Here is an 18,907-nt window from a genome sequence, read left to right on the forward strand (position 1 = left end):
GTAGTACTCTGTTCCTTTCTTGATCATGGCTTACTCGGCAAGACAACTGTCTAGCTAGCTGTACCTTTGTTTTGTAAGCACAAGTTTGACTAAGTTTTTGTTCTACTTTCAAAATGCACCTGTACACATTAGTTCTTTTGAATTAGCTACTGACATGCATTCATTTTCTTCTACAGATAAGCTAGCCTGTCATTCTACAAAGCGTAAAGGAATGCTGCCCTCTCTTGCTGATCACTGTATAGTAGCAGAGACAATTCCACCTGCACAATTTGAATAACCTCCAAAGCTGAGAGGTCAATCTGAAGTCTTGTGTTCTCCAAAGGCCAAGTCCACTCAGACAAAAAGTTCAATTAAATAAACAAATAAAAATCAAACATTATGAGCATTTAAAATTAAAATCTCATCAAACTTGAAAGTCTTGTCATTTATTACAGTATTGATAGTTATTTGCACATACTAGTAGCAGTATTACGCAAATGACCAAGCTGAATATGTTGTACATCCAATTCATCTAATTCTTGTTAAACATTAAATGCTGTGGATTTTTTTTCCTCTATTTGTTAAAAAAATTGGTAAGAGTGGATTTGGCCTTTGATAATCTTGTTTTTACACCTCATTGTAAGAATTCCCCTAAAAAAACTATTATTCTGCTGTCCTCTTGATTCAAATCACACAGAGTTAGTTGTTCTTTCACCCTTTAAACCACAACACATAAATCTAAGCACAACAATCGAAGCTTTGAATATTGTACATTGTATTTATTGTCTCACACATTGAACATCTGCATAATATTCAACATATGGCCCGGAGAATGTGTCTTTGAGTTTCTGTGATGTTGATCTCTCCCGATAAGATCAATAATGAAGGATTGATTTAGAGTTCTTGCTGCTATTGCTGGGTTTCGCATTACGAGTGTCCTGTTGCTACCATTGAATTGTGCTGCTGATCTAATCCCTGGCCATCATCTTCTGGCGGGCAAGCTTCTTCTTGGAGACCTTCTTCTTGGCCTCCTCCTCTTCCTCTGGCTTAGGTACCACCTGTTCACGCTCAGTCAGGATCAATTCAATGTGGCATGGGGAACTCATGTAAGCTGGAAAGAAAATGAAAAGGACAGGAAATACAGTTAACTCGGCATATAAGACATGGCAATTTTCAAACCAGATTATGCAGTACATGTGTTCTTTTACCTCTTTTCAGTCTAAGTCAAACAGATTTCCATAGTCAGAGAAGTATATTGGACTTGGTAAAAGTCATCTGTCCTTTGAATGCAACTGCAATCAACATGAATGCAATGAAGTAAACTTAAACATGATTACAATTGAAAAAAAAGGAACGAAGTTGAGGACACTGAGAGACCGTCACATTATAGTAAAAGCCAAAACTGGGCTCAAGATTTGCTGACAATTGCTTTCTAAAATCATACCCTCTGTTCTCCAACATAAGTTGAAAATCCATACATGTTCAATTAAAGTTCAAATCAAATATCAAACCATCCTATTCTAATATATTTGGTCATAGATCCGTCATAAGGTGTTTTGTGATCTAAACACTGCAAAAAAATGATTCTCACTCCAAACAAGACATAAGCGATTTTGTGTCTCGTCAACTTAATATAACCAGAATTGTGATTTGCGAGGACACGCAACAGAATTGTATCAAAACTTCATTGTGAAATAACTGGGATGGAATAGCATTTATCATAAGAGTCTTGACCTGACCATGTGACCTGCAACTAAAACATAACATGCAGGTCTCCTAAGTTCATCTACAACCCAAGTTTGGTTGAAAAGTGACATATGGTTGCAGATTTATGTGTCATAAGAGAGTCTTGCATGTACACTTTAACTTTGACCTGAAAAATCATTTTGACCACACAATGTGACTTCTGACTGCAGCATAACATGCAGGTCCCTCAAGTACATCTACCATCCAAGTTTTACTGAAAAGTGACTTACGGTTGCAGAGTTATGTGTCATAAGTGAGTATTGCACATAAACTCTAACGTTGATCTGAAAATGAACTTTGTTACCATGTGACCTCCGACTCCAGCATAACATGCAGGTCCTCTAAGTACATCAACAACCCAAGTTTGGCTGAAAAGTGACTTTCAGTTGCGGAGTTGTGTATCATAAGAGAGTCTTGCATGTAAACTTTAACATGGACCTGAAAATGACCTTTAACCTATTATGTGACCTCTGACTAAATAACATGCTGGTCCCTTAAGTACATCTACCATCCAAGTTTGGTTGAAAAAAGACTTATGGTTGCAGAGTTATGTGTCATAAAGACTGACAGACGACATCTCGACGAAGGCTCGCCTTCACCTCTGGTGGGCAAGACAAAAATGGTTTCCAAGTCAGATACTATCTAGCAAGAGGGTGAATTCATAGGAATTTACATTCCTCTTCAAACCCCAAGTGTGTATACATCATTCTTTGGAAACGACATTAGCTACATAGGCTGCAGCATAACATGCAGGTCCCCTAAAGTACATCTACCATCCAAGTTTGGTTGAAAAGCGACATACGGTTGCAGAGTTATGTGTCATAAGGTTTGTGACGGACGGACGAAATCTCGCCTTCACCTTTGGTGGGCGAGATAAAAATGTCTACAAATAGACATGGTGCACAACAAAGTTTCCCTCTAAGAAATAATTGAGGCATAAAGACATGACTGGCACTTACGATTAATACGTCCATGAGCACGGTATGTTCTCCTCCTCATCTTGGGGGCTGCGTTGACCTGGATGTGATCGATGACAAGGGAGTCCACGTCAAGGCCCTGCATGGTACAGAAAAATGCTGTGTTACCTTTCGACTACTGCTGAGACATACAGAGCTACCAAGTCTCACGCATTATGCGTGAGACTCAAGCATTTTGGACTCTTGTGGACTCATTTTGGACTCATCCCCTAAAATCTCTGTCTCACGCAACTATCACAGCCTATCCCCATATACATTGTACACAATGTCTGTGATCTCACTCAGATTCACAGAAAATCTCATGCATAGCTGGTCTTTGAACTTGGCATCTCTGGACATAATGATTGAATGCCCCCGTCCCAGACCATTTAGTCATGGCTAGAGCAACACACTCATTAAAAATAAACAATTTTTAACTGGTTTAAGATTAGATATCAAAATGATGTCAAACAATGAATGAACACAATGAAAAAAAACCCATTATTTTGCATGGGGGATTTCTCAATTTACTAGCTTGAATTTATTAGCTCCTTAACTAATACAACATTGTCACTTTTTCAGGAGAAATTTTCTTCATTTAATGATAACTCAACCCTTAGACATAAGAAGTTCAGGAATGTAGTTTTAAATTCTATGATATGACTGCACTTGCTATCAATGTTTTATGATTGTTGGACTACGAACCAGGGTGCCTTAGTTGTCTATTTGAAATAAATCATTTTTAACCAAAACATTAGAAGCACCAAATCTACTAAAATTTTGCTATTGCCTTCAGTTGATATAAAACATGAAATGTATACTGTTAACTCACATAATCTGTTCATACAGTTGTGCTCAAAATTTTGTGAACCCCACCACAAAATTCCCTCCTTCATGCTAAGTGTTGAATGTAGATAACAATGTTTGGCGAGCCCAGAGAAGCAAAATTTCCTGAATGTAATATTCTATCACCTGACTTATAATTAAGTATCTAAAATGGCAGAACTTAAACGCTTGAAATATATTCATTTTCTGGTGAGGTTCATAACTTTTGAGCACCACTGTATATCAGACTGAGGATGACACTGCAAGGCACAGAAATCCACTGTCAACAAAATCATGACAAGATGTTCCATAAATTTGGATGATAAGGAAAAAAAGGATAGGATTCTTTTTCACAACAATGATATTCCATCATCAATCATCAAGATTTTTTTTCTCCAAATATTCTCAACCCGATTTTCAGGAACGTGATTAAAAATTTACAACTAATCAATTCATCCATCAAGACTACAGTTTATAGAAACATCATGCTCAGGTGAATTTTCAAAGCATAAATAACTGCATAACCGACTGATCAAGCTGCTACAAAACAATGTTAACTAACAAGTGCACTCAAGTCAACAGGAGTTTAAATAAAACACGTTTTTATACAAAATAAATTTTGCAAATGTTGTTAGGTCAGAAAGCAACAGATCTGTTCAACCACAATAAAAGAAACCTGGTTGTTCTGTGTAAATACATTTACTTGTGCAGTCTGATGAAAATCATTCATATCTATGCATAAGACATTCCAATATCAGTGAGCCAATGCACTTATGAACAGAAAAGTAAACCAAAAAAGTTTTTGCTTTTTTTTTCAATTAATTCTAGAATATTATTTTTGAACAGCTATTAAAATCATAAAGGGAAGGAGATTTACCTTGTACTCAGCATTGCTCTCAGCATTCTTCAAGAGCTGAAGAAGGAACTCTGCACTCTTCTTGGGCCAGCGACCTTGGGTGTGATTCCATGCCTTAGCCTATAATAGAATAGAACAATATATGTTCAGAGTCATCCCAGCCTAATAAAAAAAGTAATATTTATGAAAATTTGCAATCCTCTTAAAACAAAATACAGTAAATTATGTCCATGTTGAACATGTTGCAACAAAACTTCCTTCAACTTGTAACAAATTTTACTTGCACAATAATAAAAACTGAAAAATTTGTCCTGTGAATGCTGTGAATGACAACGTTGGAAATGTAAGAATATGTTTTTACATAACAAAAAAAAAATTAAACAAGAATATTATAAAAGCATTCCTCTCAAAGTGGGATATATTTTTGAAGGAGATATTTGTGCGATACAAAATACCTTGCAGAAGCTGGATAAACAGGAAGGATTTGGAAGGGACAATCCCTATCATTTTATTTATTTAAAATCACCCAAAGTGATCTTAACGAAACTAAACTTTAGATAACAACCAGCAGGACTTGTGTAGAAATACTCTGAGCTGTGAGGCTGTGCAAAGATTTCAAGGCTGCAGAATGTCTAAATCATTGGAAACTGTCAAAAAGGATTTTTTTTATGTAGACTTTTTTAGAAGAAAAACAATTGGAGCGCCTCTGGCAATCTCACCTGCATTAGGCATTTCAGCATTGCTGACTTTAAAACTACTGTAAAATAATTTCCACAAAAAACACCATATAATGATACAATACTACATTCAATGACCCTAAATGACATTTGACCTTGATCATGTGACCCAAGACTTGTCAGTGATACTGATTTCCCCAAAGTCCAGATCTTCATTTTTGAGGAGCGCGATCGCGCCGGCGCTCCTACCGCGCTCCTTAAAAAAAATAAGGAGAAAAAAAATAAGGAGAAAAAAAAATAAGGAGAGCAAAAAATCGCGCTCCTAAAAAAAAAAAAAAAAAAAGGAAAAAAAATATTGCTAAAATTTCACATTTCACATCTTTAAATCGATGAAATGGCCTTCTTTTTTTCAATAATTCCTTGAAATTACTTTGATTTAGTTGAAATCTATCAGAAATATGAAGAATATTCATCTCTTTCCCGACTCTGATTTTAATTTAATCTCGGTAAATATTGCAGTCCCATGTAGTCCCATATGTAGATTTTCATGGCAACACCATGGAAGTCTACATGTGGGACTACAATATTTACCGAGGTAAGTTCAAATCAGAGTCGGGAAAGTGGTGAATATTCTTCATTTTTCTGATAGTTCTCAACTAATTCAAAGTAATTTCAAGGAATTATGGAAAAAAGAAGGCCATTTCATGGATTTAAAGATGTAAAATGTGAAATTTTAGCAATTTTTTTTTTTTTGCAGGAGCGCGTACGACATCTTGTAAACGTATTGACGTGACCCAGGCCTAGTTTCACCACAGATTAATTAATAGCTAACACAGCTATTGCATATATATATATATACAATGTTAAGAAAAATCTACAATCTATCATACATGTACATGTATTGTAATGAATTGATTTGAGCTCCTCACACAGAGCGATTCTGAGGAGCTCAATTGAGCTCCTCAAAAAAATAAGGAGAGCGATTTATTGAGCTCCACGAAATTATAAACGTGAAAGTCTCAAAGTCCACATTTCATAAACTATATCCATAAACTTTGAAAGTTATGACAGCAATTTAATAATTACCTCCAACATGGCCAAAGTTTATTGACCTTATGCCTTTGACTTTGGTCATGTGATCGAAACTCGCATGAGATGTTCATTGATACTTGATTACTCTCATGTTTAAGTTATAGGAATCAGATCCATAAGCTTTCAAAGTTATGATGGGAATTCAACAAATACCCCCAACTTCATTGACCTTAAATGACCTTTAACCTTGGTCATGTGACCTGAACCTCACACAGGATATTCAGTGATACTTGAATACCCAAGTTATATAAATTAGATCCATAAACTTTCAAAGTTATGATGGTGATTCAACAATACCCCCAACCTGGCCAAAGTTCATTGACCCTAAATGACCTTTGACCTTGGTAATGTGACTTGAAACTCAGGCAGGATGTTCAATGATATTTGATTACCCTCATAGCCCAAGTTTCATGAACTAGGTCCATATACTTTCAAATTTATGATGATGACATTTCAAAAACATGGTCTAAGTTCATTGACCCTAAATGACCTTTGACCTTGGTCATGTGACCTGAAACTCAGGCAGGACGTTCAGTAATACTTGATTGACCTTAGGTCCAAGTTTCATGAACTAGGTCCAAATACTTTCTACTAAGTTATGCTCAATGCTCAAAAAAGTTATTTCAAAAAATTTGATGTTTACGCCGCCGCATAAGCGGCACCAATAGTCTCACTCTGCTATGCAGTTGAGACCCAAAATGACACTATCAATTTTTTTTACACTTATTTTAGTTTTATAAGCAAATCATGAAATATTAGATTAAAAAATCCATACAGAAGAACCGCACCACTACCCACAATCACACTGGCTGCGGCAATCTGATGGTATACATGAACGAGTGAAATCATCTGTAAATATAAATCTCATGATTTTTTCTTACAGTACTAGTACACAGTCGCTCCAGATTAACCTTTTCACAAGTAAACAAAGTGTTACAGAGGCATACAATACAGAGAGCAACGACTCCAAAATAGACATAGCTACATGTAACATGCTTTGTATTTATTTTTTTTTTCTTCAGGTTATCAAAATCTTTGAAGCTTCACACTTCTCTAGATATTATCCATGAACGATTTCATGAAACTGGTCCCTGACCTTTGTATTAATCACAAGCGTTGAATTTATCCTAGTGCTTTCTTACCTGGGCCTTGCGTCCAACGGTAGCATTGAATCTGCGGAATGGAACACACTGCTTCTTGTTGGTCACATCTTTAAGAAAACGAACAGCCTTGCGGACGTGCATGTGCTTGATGGCCTGAGCAGTTTCACGGGTGTTCTGAGAATGTGACCAATTCAGATTTTTTTACAAAATATGTTAAGATGACAATAATTACAGAGAAGATGAAACGAGTATCGCTCACTTTAGATGTACAAAAGTACACTTTTATTCTTTCTTTTACTTTCTTAAGGAATTCTGAATTCTTAATTGCCCAAGGGTACCATCTCGAGTTCTCATCCTCATTTTTACTACTTTCCTAATGTACTGAAACTAACCAGCCAAACATGATGTTACCAATATTTTAAATTTTCCTCAAATTTTCAGTCAGAAGAGCTTTACCAGGGGTATTCATTTTCTTTGAGGAATTAAAAGAAAATGTTTTTTTTTACTGATAATTTTTTGAAAGAAATATCATGAATTAAATCCAGAGAAAGATAAAAAAAAATCTTACCTTGAAGTGAACACGGAGGTACGACCCCCTTGCCTTGCAGGCTGTTGAGAAATAAAATAGAATAATCAATGCATAAATCAGCATTACATCTCAGAATGAGATTTGATGTACACCAACAAATCCTCCTTTGTAATTACAAATGCACGTTTTACAAAAGTGATCTTCAATCGGCAATGTTAAGAACAGAAAAAAGTAGATGTACATGTACACAACTCACATTTTACAAGAAGTTTCACTCAACATCTAAAAATATAAACTCAATATCATTTCAAATGTTTTAAGCCTTGACATGCATCAACATTCTACACCCACTAAAAGATATCATTCATACATCTCACAATATACATGTAGGGTTTGTTTTCCTTTGTTACTTACACTTGGCAGCATTCTCCGGTTCTTGGGAGTAGCGCGTCATCTTGGAAAGTTATCCTGAAATAAAGGAAATAAAGAACTAGATTTACAATAATGTAAGTACCAGGGGAAAGGGGGCACGAATCTCATAAAGCAGGTTGACTGTCCCCAGTCCTTACACAGCCATCTCAGTATTTACCAATTTCCTATTCAAACTCCCATTCAGCATCCTTTAAGGCCTGGTCACACCGCCCGAGTGTTGTTGGAGCGGAGAGAAAAAAATCATCACCGCTCCCTACCGTTCACCATTTTCGATTTTTTTCCCCAATTTTGAGAGCGAAATTTGACCCTCCCTCCCTACCGCTCCACAACTGCTCCAACAATGCTCGGGTGGTGTGACCAGGCCTTTAGCTGGTTGTGATTCTGAAAGTAATACAATAGTTAAATTATCTGACAGCCTTTATTCATTGATTTTTTTTCTTCTTTTATTTCTGGGAGGTTATTTTTTTTCCCTTTACTCATCGGAGGGGACTACCCTGCATCTAAAGTGGAGACAAAGGACAGTCAACCTTGTGTAAGTCAAACTCGCACAAGCTGGATGATCACTTATTGACATAAATCAATTTTTTTCAAGTCTTCTTCTCTTTACATTCTATTTAGCCACTCATAACTCAAATCTTCTATTTCTTCTGTCCCCACTTACACAACTCATGCAAGGTTGAATGTAAAGCTGTAATGCAACTTTGCTCTTAAAGGGGGGTCTTTTGACCAACTGTGTCTAAAGTTTGCTGTAAGTGCTCTGGAGCCTACTATTGTAGTATAAAAGCAATGGTAAAATGTGATGAAGCCATTGTCTGAGATCACATTCATGTACATGTACTTCACAGCAATAACACCAACAACAGATTTCTACAGTATTGCATCATTGGATCATACCAGAAAAAAAAATATTGGTGAAGTTTTGAGGAAAATCCAAAAAAGATTAAGAAAGTTTTTATGTCTGTTGATATCTACTGAAAGCACAATAGAAAACATTTTCATGACATTTCTTAAAATAAAATTCTATTGAACTTTTACTTCACAACATATGGGAAAAAAGCTCGACAGTATTGTGAAATAGGGAGCCACCGTTCACTTTGTACAGTAGAACTTACTCAGTCACACACATCGGTTCATTACAAATAAAAAAGTAGTTCCCGAACCACAATTTGGCCAGTGCTCACATATGATATCACAAATTAAAATAAATATTTCTAGATCTAGGCCTAATAACTTTATAAGGTTGATGCTTTTTCATCAAAACTACAATGTTTATACTTTTTCTGCTATTTTTTACAATTACCTGTTAGTCACAATAACTTCATCTTTAAAAAAATGTTAAATTACGTCAAACCCCCATTTGGAGAAAGACCGCAGTTCAGATTGCAAACTGGGGTTTTATACCCCATTTTGCGCATGTAAATCCAAAAAATCATTTCCAAGCCTAGGGGGGCCGTTTCATAAAGCTGTTCGTAAGTTAAGAGCGACTTTAAGAACGACTGGTGATCCTTTCTCGCGCACTAAATCATCGCCAATGATGTGTACCATTTACTGCAAGACAGAATCACCAGTCGCTCTTAACTTACTAACAGCTTTATGAAATACCCGCCTGATCAACCCCCCTTGGCCAGCCGTAATCCCTGCTGTCTCAATTTCACCTCCACAGGCCAGATTATGAGCGTTGAGCCAAGGACGAAATGATAAACAACAGCTGTGCTATTATGTAAGACTTCTCTACCTGTAGTAGGACCTTCGGAATGAAATTATTGTATTCGATATTTAATCACGTTTTCAAAGGCATATTGTATTCAGAAATCCAATGTTAGTCCATTTTCAATTTCGAACGAAAAAAATTGACCTCGAAATAAGGAAAGTGAATAAAAATGATGGCATGCTTTGCAGGGACCGCACTCGGGCTGTTGTGTTATCTTCGGACCAAGGTCAAGATACAGGTGTTTTGATACTTAAATTGCTTGCTTGGGGCAAATAGGGTTTGTCATATTTGGAGTATTGATTGAGGGAAACTGGGTTATAGTGTTCTCAAATGGAGGTTTTCGTCATGACACATTTCACACAAGTCATGCCCTCATCCCATTCACCCACGATGTCAGTGACCAAAAATATCAATGAATAAAGGCTGTCAGAAAATTGAACCGTTTTATTAAAGTCAGAATCACAACCATGACCATTGAACAAAAACATCGCATGCGCTTTTGTCTAGCTCGGACCCTCACGCATGTGCACGAAATGTTCTGAAATCGGCAGCGAATTATTTATATGTGTGAGGAACTCCATGTTGACTCTAAATCACCAATTTTGAGGCAAACCGGAAGATGGATATGGAGCGAAATTAGGGTGTAAAGTAAGAAATTGAGTTTTTATTCTTTTTTTTCATGCCGTTTCAACTAATATTTTGTACAATAAACAAGGCTCAACATTAGCGGAAGCCCGGGGTCACCAGAAATTCACCTCAGGCAACAATTACTGAAAAATGCTAGGTTTTAGTGGCCCGAATCGGGCAACCAATAATTTTTAAATTAGCGCAATTTTTCTCCTGATTTTGCATGCATTTTTATCAACTTTCTACAGTTCAAATTGCAAGCCAGATCGTCTTCCAAATTTTTCTTCAATCTACACACACAAAGTTTGCATCATAACGCTACAGCATACAGTAGCTATATCCAGCGCATCCAACTCGCTGCCGATTTCAAAATATGGCATGCGCAAGGGTCTGAGCTCGGACCCCGCGCATGCGATGCTTTTAAGATGGGTAGCGATTTATACATGTGAGGAACTCCATGTTGGCTCTAAATCACCAATTTTGAGACTGATAGAACCATAGAAAAGAAGTGAACCTTTGTGTAGGGTAATAATATTAATTTCAATTGTTTTTAAAGATCGTGATGTTGCATGAATTTTACATTTCCCACCGATAAAATCCCACCTTTGTCACTTGGAGTATCAGAGCGAGTTTTGTGGCTTGATGTTCGGGAAGGTGGAGCGACCGAAAAATATAATTAATTGTAAAATACTTGCATTAGCCAATATATAATATTCATTGGCTAATGCAAGTATTTCACAATTCACAATATTCATTGGCCAATGGAAGTATTTTTTAAAATTTTAATTGGCACTGCTCATATCGTCACCCTCTCTTATAACTAGGCAAAAAACAAAGACAGAAATATGGTGGCAAGATCATCTGTATCTACTCATCTTCTTACATGATTTTTCTTAATTTTTGTATTATTTTTCATGTCAAAATAAGGTTATAAGTGCCTAATGGGGGGAAATGACCTTCTTTTCCATTTACAAAATTGTGTGATAAGTTAAACAAATTAAGTATTTTGGAGCAACGTTCATGTCTCCAAAATACCTACCTGTGTGTGGGCCTATGCTATACCGACCTTACCTCGAGCGCAGTTCGTGCAGGCTCCATTCCACTTCACTATCGCTACACTACGGCCGGGTCCGAGCTCGGACCGGACCCAGTACCTCGCGCATGTCGCATCCGATGTTTTGAAATCGGCAGCGAATTATTTGTACGTGTGAGGAGCTTCATGTTGGTTCTAAATCACCAATTTTTTAGACTGATAGAAGCATGGAGAAGTGAAACTTATGTTTGTGTAAAGTAAGAATATTGATTTTTTCCCCCCATAAAATCCCACCTTTTGTCACTCGGAATATCAGATCGAGTTCATGGTCTCGAAGTTCGGTGAGGTGGAGCGTAGTGTAGCGGTAGGTAGTGAAGTGGAGCCTGCACGAACTTCGCTCGAGGTATGCCAACACAGGATTCATGGGGAGGAAGCCTACGTATAGTAAAAATAATTTTACTCGCCACAAGCCTCTAGGCTAGCCTAACTTAGTCTTAGTTAGGCCTAGCCATTTCAAATTTCATTAGGCCCCCCAACCCTACATGTCCTACTTTTTTTTACATTCAGATAATGCTAGGGAGACTGTAAGATTTTTCTATCTCATCAACCACTTTATTAAACTGATTTTTTTCAGATCTTGATGAAAATAGTGAAAAATAGAAATCTACAAAATTTCATAGTAAAATCCATGAATCGGTTTTTGAGAAATGACCAAAAGAATTTCGAATGAAAATGCTCTCAATAGGCTCTGTAGTATGATTTGTCACAACACACACAGCTGAAACACACGACCACACACAGAGTGCAGATATTTTGTGTGCAGTTTTGCATTGGGCTTTCTGGAGTAACTGCTAGATGGGGAAGGGTATTTTGAAATCAATTCGAACACTTGATCCTTAAGATAAGGTGAAAAATTATTATTCCCATTGGATTTACCATTATCGATACTATGAAAACCTGCTAGTTTACAAAAATATGGTATGATGGTGGGCCCCAAGTCTGCGCACCTAGCAATTCGAGTTAAGATTAAACATAAATTTCTTTCCCAAAATCTTTTGGTTAATAGTGTTCCTTATATTAAGAGTATGTGTACCAAATTTCTCATTAAAAAATGATAGAAAATATCAGATTTTCTTGAAAAAACCTTGGGCAGTCATTTGCAGATTGAAAAAAAAGGGGTAGGCCTACCCTACATGTATGTCTGCGCACTCATTCACTTTGCACACAATTCGGGGATTTTGTTGAAAAAGGCTGCATTTTGAGGCAGTCACATGAAATGCCCCAAATTCATTCTTTTTCCACCATTTTGAGTCAGATTTTTTTATGAATACCTGCCTTTGTATTGCATGTGTAAAGTTTGTGCTCGTTGCGTATCTTCTTTTACTAAAATCGCGCAGATGCGCGGGTGCGCAGACTTAGGAGACCGCGCAGACATGGGGGAACTGATCATATATTTATTCACGATACGAGACTTTGAACTGCCTTTTTTAATGCCACATCAAAATTATTGTAGGCCTAGGCCCTAGCCGAATGTAAACCAAGTATGCTATTTGGAGCAATTTCCTCTCCTTAATTTGGTACCAAAATAATTAAATTTGGATAACAGGATCATATGTCAGAAATGCATTGAACTTTGATTTTTGCCTCAAAACCATGACCATTTTTGGCTGTGTAAATGCAGTGAAAAGGGCGAAATTTTTTGCTCCGTGTGCAGTCACCCTATCCAGTAACCCAGGACCTTACATGTACCGTAAGTAACGGTGTATTAACCGCACCCGTGTATTAACCGCACCCCCAACTTTGGACTAAAAAAAAAAAAAATACTTCTCACATTTACATGCATATTTGAGGTACGAAGAAACAAAAACTAAGTTTAAGATTTCAAAGTTAAGTATCCAAAGAGATTACCGGTATGCGGAAATCTGCTGTTCTTGATCAATTCATCTACAAATGTTAGAAAGAAAGAACGGTCCCGCCAATATTGGCCACTTACACACTCACTCACAGTCACAGTGTACACACACACAGAACTGCCATTTCATTGCAAACTACATACAGTAGCAGTCATGCCAATACATCTTATCAAATTATGATCTGTGTCTTTCCCAGCGTAGGAGGAAGAAACATTCACATTTCTTGCATCACAACCTCACAATCACTTTCAGAAATTTGATGTTTTAGCATGAATTTTGGATACGGGATTACAGGAAAGTTCAAGAAACAAAGAAATTGACATTTTTTTCCAGTTGTTTTTTACGGCTTCGTGCCGTCTCTCTCGTGCGTGGTTTACATGGTATCTTATGAAGAGCAAACAGGAAGGGAAAAAACGAGCTGGTGCGAAACGGAACTTTTAATAGCGCCGGCTTAAGTCGCACTAACCATATTACAACGCAATCTATACAAAGCTCACTCAACTCCCGCTCAGCGGTGACAAAATTTTACCGAGTATGCTTGGCGTCCCTTTTAACTTAGCCAGGGAACTTCACTACTTTGAATTGAGAATAAAGTCAAAATTAGTGTCATGAAGGTGGGTGCGTTTGTTTTTGACAATATCTAATTAAGATCGTAATAATTGCTTCCCATTACCCGCGGCTCATACCCCTGTAAACGACATTGCCTGGGCGGCTACGCCCGCCCACTCGATGTGTTGTGAACTGGCAGACATCGTACATGTACGGGAGGGGTTACGGCGGGCCGGCTCAAACCCGTCACCGTGTATAAACCGCACCCCCGACTTTCGCTTCTATCCCGCCGAGAAAAAGGTGCGGTTAATACACCGTTACTTACGGTAATTGACCATACTCACCTGACTAGCGTGAAGTATGGTCAAAATAATTCTCTGAATAAATAGTTAAAACAGAAATCAAGCACTTACCACGATTATATGGATGAAGGTCTAACAAGTGGCAGTTTCCTGACATCTGGGCACAAACTGGAACCTCAAAAAAACGAAAAGTTCTCTCCTTCTACCCCAGTCTCGATCGGCCATTTTGTTACGATTCATAACAAAAATGGCCAATCGAGACGGGGGTAGAACTTTTCGTTTTTTTGAGGTTCCATTTTGTGCCCAGATGTCAGGAAACTGCCACTCGTTAGACCTTCATCCATATAATCAGTAGAGGCGCTGGTCCAAAAATTGGGATTGTCCCAGAAAACAAGGATATCCTCATAAACCAAGACAAATCATGTCTTCATAAATTGAGACTGTCCTTGTTTATGGGGACGTTTTTTTTTCACTTCCCCCTACGGGACAAAGACAGAAATTACGGAAATTGAGAGTGCTAAAAATAGATTCAGTGACCTCAATTCCCCCCAGTTCACCGTCTATTTTTCATGACTTACCGTCTTCCAATAATCTTGTTATGAAATGTGATGTTTACATTGACTAGCACACTTGATTGGTATCAGCACTTGACAGGTGAATGAACATTCCTAGATTTCTTGAGTGAAGAAATCCTTGAGTCTCTGAGACAGTCCCTGTAAACTGGGACGATCCCAATTTTCTGACCAGCGCCTCTACTGATAATCGTGGTAAGTGCTTGATTTCTGTTTTAACTATTTATTCGGAGAATTATTTTGACCATACTTCACGCTAGTCAGAGTCAGGCGAGTATGGTATTACACGTAAGGTCCTGGGCTCCCACCCGCTACGCGGGCGGGAGTAGCCAGGAGGCGTTCTGGGGTAAAAATCATAGTACTATTCGTACCTTTTACCCCCTAACGCCAGGCACTTGCAGGTATAGGGCCGCACGTCGGAAAGGAAAATGCAACTATACAAATGCACCAAACAGCGCCTTATAATTTGAATCTGACGTTAACACTTCTGTACATGGGTATAAATATCGGTTAGGAAAGTTTGGTATGTTTGGTAATGAAAGGGAACAAAAATCGCAGAAATGGGATGAAGAAATAAAAGTAGAAGAGAGTTTCCTACTCACATTTGTTGTCTTCGCCATCTTGGATCCATTGTTAATGCAACCTAGTTACGTGACGCTTATAGAGGGCGGCAAAATCAAGTGCTAAAATGTCCCGCTTCAACCACTGAACCAGGGGGGTGTTTCATCAATATTGTCACGCGACAACTGTCAGCGCTGATAGTTGTCGCGCGACAATATTGATGAAACACCCCCCTGGTTCAGTGGTTGAAGCGGGACATTTTAGCACTTGATTTTGCCGCCCTCTATAAGCGTCACGTAACTAGGTTGCATTAACAATGGATCCAAGATGGCGAAGACAACAAATGTGAGTAGGAAACTCTCTTCTACTTTTATTTCTTCATCCCATTTCTGCGATTTTTGTTCCCTTTCATTACCAAACATACCAAACTTTCCTAACCGATATTTATACCCATGTACAGAAGTGTTAACGTCAGATTCAAATTATAAGGCGCTGTTTGGTGCATTTGTATAGTTGCATTTTCCTTTCCGACGTGCGGCCCTATACCTGCAAGTGCCTGGCGTTAGGGGGTAAAAGGTACGAATAGTACTATGATTTTTACCCCAGAACGCCTCCTGGCTAGGCGGGAGTTCCCTGGGTTACCTACCCAGTTGTGTGTCCGGACAGGTTGGATCGGATGTCCTGACATGACTTTTACTCTCAATTTTGAAAAAATTAGAAGCAAATGTCTATTCTTTTAAACACAAAATGTAAGAAAATTTTATAGAGAACAAATATTGATGGTGATGAGCACTACTAAACCTATATTTCGGCTTATTCTTGAGATAAAAAAAAGCAAGGCTTTATTTTTGTTAGGTGTCCGGACACCCAAACCAGGCAGCAGTGTGAAAGTTTCAATCATGTAAATTGTAATGATGTAGGATCACTTACATTACACCATATAAATCGAACTTCAAGTGTAATTCTAAAATATTGACAGCCCTTTAGGGTTTTTGTGTATTTTCACATCGATTAGTGGATTTACAAGTCAAATCTCCATTCACTTACATGGATATACACAAGTGGGGCATTACAATTTTACTCTTATTACCGTCAACACCAGAGAATCCTTCAAAAACAAAACCGCACGTATGGGAGTATTTTTACACTATACTTCATAAATTATACAGAATAATGGTAATACATTACACTAAGTATGAATTTAACATATTTTGGACCCAGGATGGCATTCAAATGCCTTGTATTGAGTTTGATTTCAAAAGGTAATTCGAAACATATCCTCGTACCTAATTTCGACACGCACGAAAGAGGGCATGATAAGATGAACAAATCTGACCATTTCAAAACTTGAAGTAGGGTACGGTATCTTCAATGGGAAAACTCGTGTAGATTTCAAGAAAGATTCAAAGTGTTTCCTGTTTGTTTAGTTCAAGTTCGTTTATTTATCCATATTGAAAATTTGTTTTGTTCACAACTTTAAGTCAATAAACACAAAAACACTATATCAAACATATAAAAACCTTTAATACATTTATAATAACATACATGTACAGTGAAAGTGAATAACCATTTACATGAATTAAGGCTATAAACAAATTATATAATATGCCTCCATTTGACAAAAGATTACAATACTTGAAAATTCAGAAGAAAATAATTAGTAATCAATAATTCATTGCAATTTAAAATGTACTTCAAATAAAAATATATATAGTATTAGTGTAACACCTAAGTTCAAACAGTTATAGAAATGCTAGGAATCGATATATTTCGGTCAAAAATTTAAAATTCATTCCAATAATAAAAACATGAAATATTAATTAAATCCTTAAAGCTATAACGTTTTGCCGTCACAAAAGAATTAAATCAGATTTGTGCAATCAATATTTGACTACAAGCAATTTAGCATTTCAAAATTTTATTCTAATACATGTAATAAAAGCATAAAAGTATTAACATAATTAATCCCTAAAAATCACTTTATTTTTTCTCCAAAAACATTTGAATTAAATGGGTGTAATATCAATTTCATTTCAAACAATTAAAAAAAATATCACTCCAATGATCATGCATACTTATTCGAAAAATTACTGTATTGCCTCCAAAAGGTTTTTTGGTGTGTATAATCAATATTTCATTACTAACAATTTAAAATCTCATTCCAATAATATGTATGTAGTAGTAACATATCAATACCCAAAAATTACTGGATTGCCTCCAAAAAGGTTTGAATTAGATGTGTGTAATCATTATTTCATACAATTAAAGAATTTCATGCATTCCACTATAAAAGTTTTTAGTATAACATATTAATTCAAAAAGTTACTCTATAAATATTTCAGTATGAATAAATTAAAATTTCATAACAGATATGCGTGTGTTAAATGCCGCATACATTCGTGATTCCGAGGCTTCGTAATTCCGAAGCTTCGGTTATTCCAAAGGTTCGTATTTCCGAAGGTTCGTAATTCCGAAGGTTCGTCAATCCGAAAACGAAATAAGGTTCGTAATTCCGAAGGTTCGTCAATCCGAAAACGAAATAAGGATCGTAATTCCGAAGGTTCGTCAATCCGAAAACGAAATAAGGTTGTTAATCATTTCGTTTTCGGGCTAATGAACCTTCGGAATTATGAAACCTTCGGAATTACGAACCTTCCAAATATCTGAACCTTCGGAATTACGAATGTATGCGGAGGGACACAATATCAAATGTCACCCTCTATTATTTTTCTTCTTTTATATGATGGAAAGAAAATAATACATCATTCGAAATCGAAATAAATCATGTATTTTGGACGAGATGACGTTACTGGGGGGAGGGGGGGTGATAACCTTTTTTTGGTCAAATTTATTTAGGTCGAAATGACCTGACATTTGGGGTGATAAGAACCCTTTTTTTTTCTTGTCAAATTTTGCAGCCCCTGGTTTGGAAGAGATTTCCGCGCTTGCAAACCGTAGGCCTACAGCGTGCACAGTTACTCGGAATTACACTTTCGATTACTTATTTGTAGAAGTATATAGTTTTATAAACGTGATAATATGATCTGAGTTTTCGTAAGAAGTACATTCTCTGATGTGCTTTGGCAGAGATCACTGCCATGAGCACTGTTTTTTTTCCATGCAGGCAAGTTCATCATCAATAAAAGTAAAAGTTCCCAAGTATTGGTAGTTCGAAACCGGTTCTATTTCAGTATACCCTTTATTCATGGCTCTATGAGGTAGGGATTTGATCGCCTAAAATCAACACAATATCCTTGGTTTTTGAGGAATTTAGGAACAGGAATTTGCTCTCACACCAAACTTGAAACATACAAATATTTTGGCGATAAAAAACTGTCTCGCCTTCATTTTTACTGGGCTAATGAAGAATAACCGCATCATCATCAGTATACTTCAAGATCGATATATTCTTACTTTTTGCCTTAACAATCGTTCAATTTGTGT

The 18,907-nt window shown here is 37.0% G+C and overlaps 1 protein-coding gene across 1 annotated transcript; it reads right to left on the minus strand.

Moving 5' to 3' along the window:
• Window positions 1-743: 743 nt before the first annotated feature.
• Window positions 744-16,798, minus strand: LOC121415608 (60S ribosomal protein L17-like). Its single transcript, XM_041608888.1, has 7 exons — window positions 16,750-16,798; window positions 8,178-8,231; window positions 7,803-7,843; window positions 7,274-7,408; window positions 4,384-4,482; window positions 2,685-2,781; window positions 744-1,090 (listed from the first exon to the last, which is right to left on the minus strand). Exons 2-7 carry the CDS (start codon window positions 8,215-8,217, stop codon window positions 948-950), a joined length of 555 nt encoding a protein of 184 aa, XP_041464822.1. The 5' UTR covers window positions 8,218-8,231; window positions 16,750-16,798; the 3' UTR covers window positions 744-947.
• Window positions 16,799-18,907: the final 2,109 nt, after the last annotated feature.

Source organism: Lytechinus variegatus, chromosome 5 (assembly GCF_018143015.1).
Source record: "Lytechinus variegatus isolate NC3 chromosome 5, Lvar_3.0, whole genome shotgun sequence".
Classification (NCBI taxonomy): Eukaryota; Metazoa; Echinodermata; class Echinoidea; order Temnopleuroida; family Toxopneustidae; genus Lytechinus; species Lytechinus variegatus.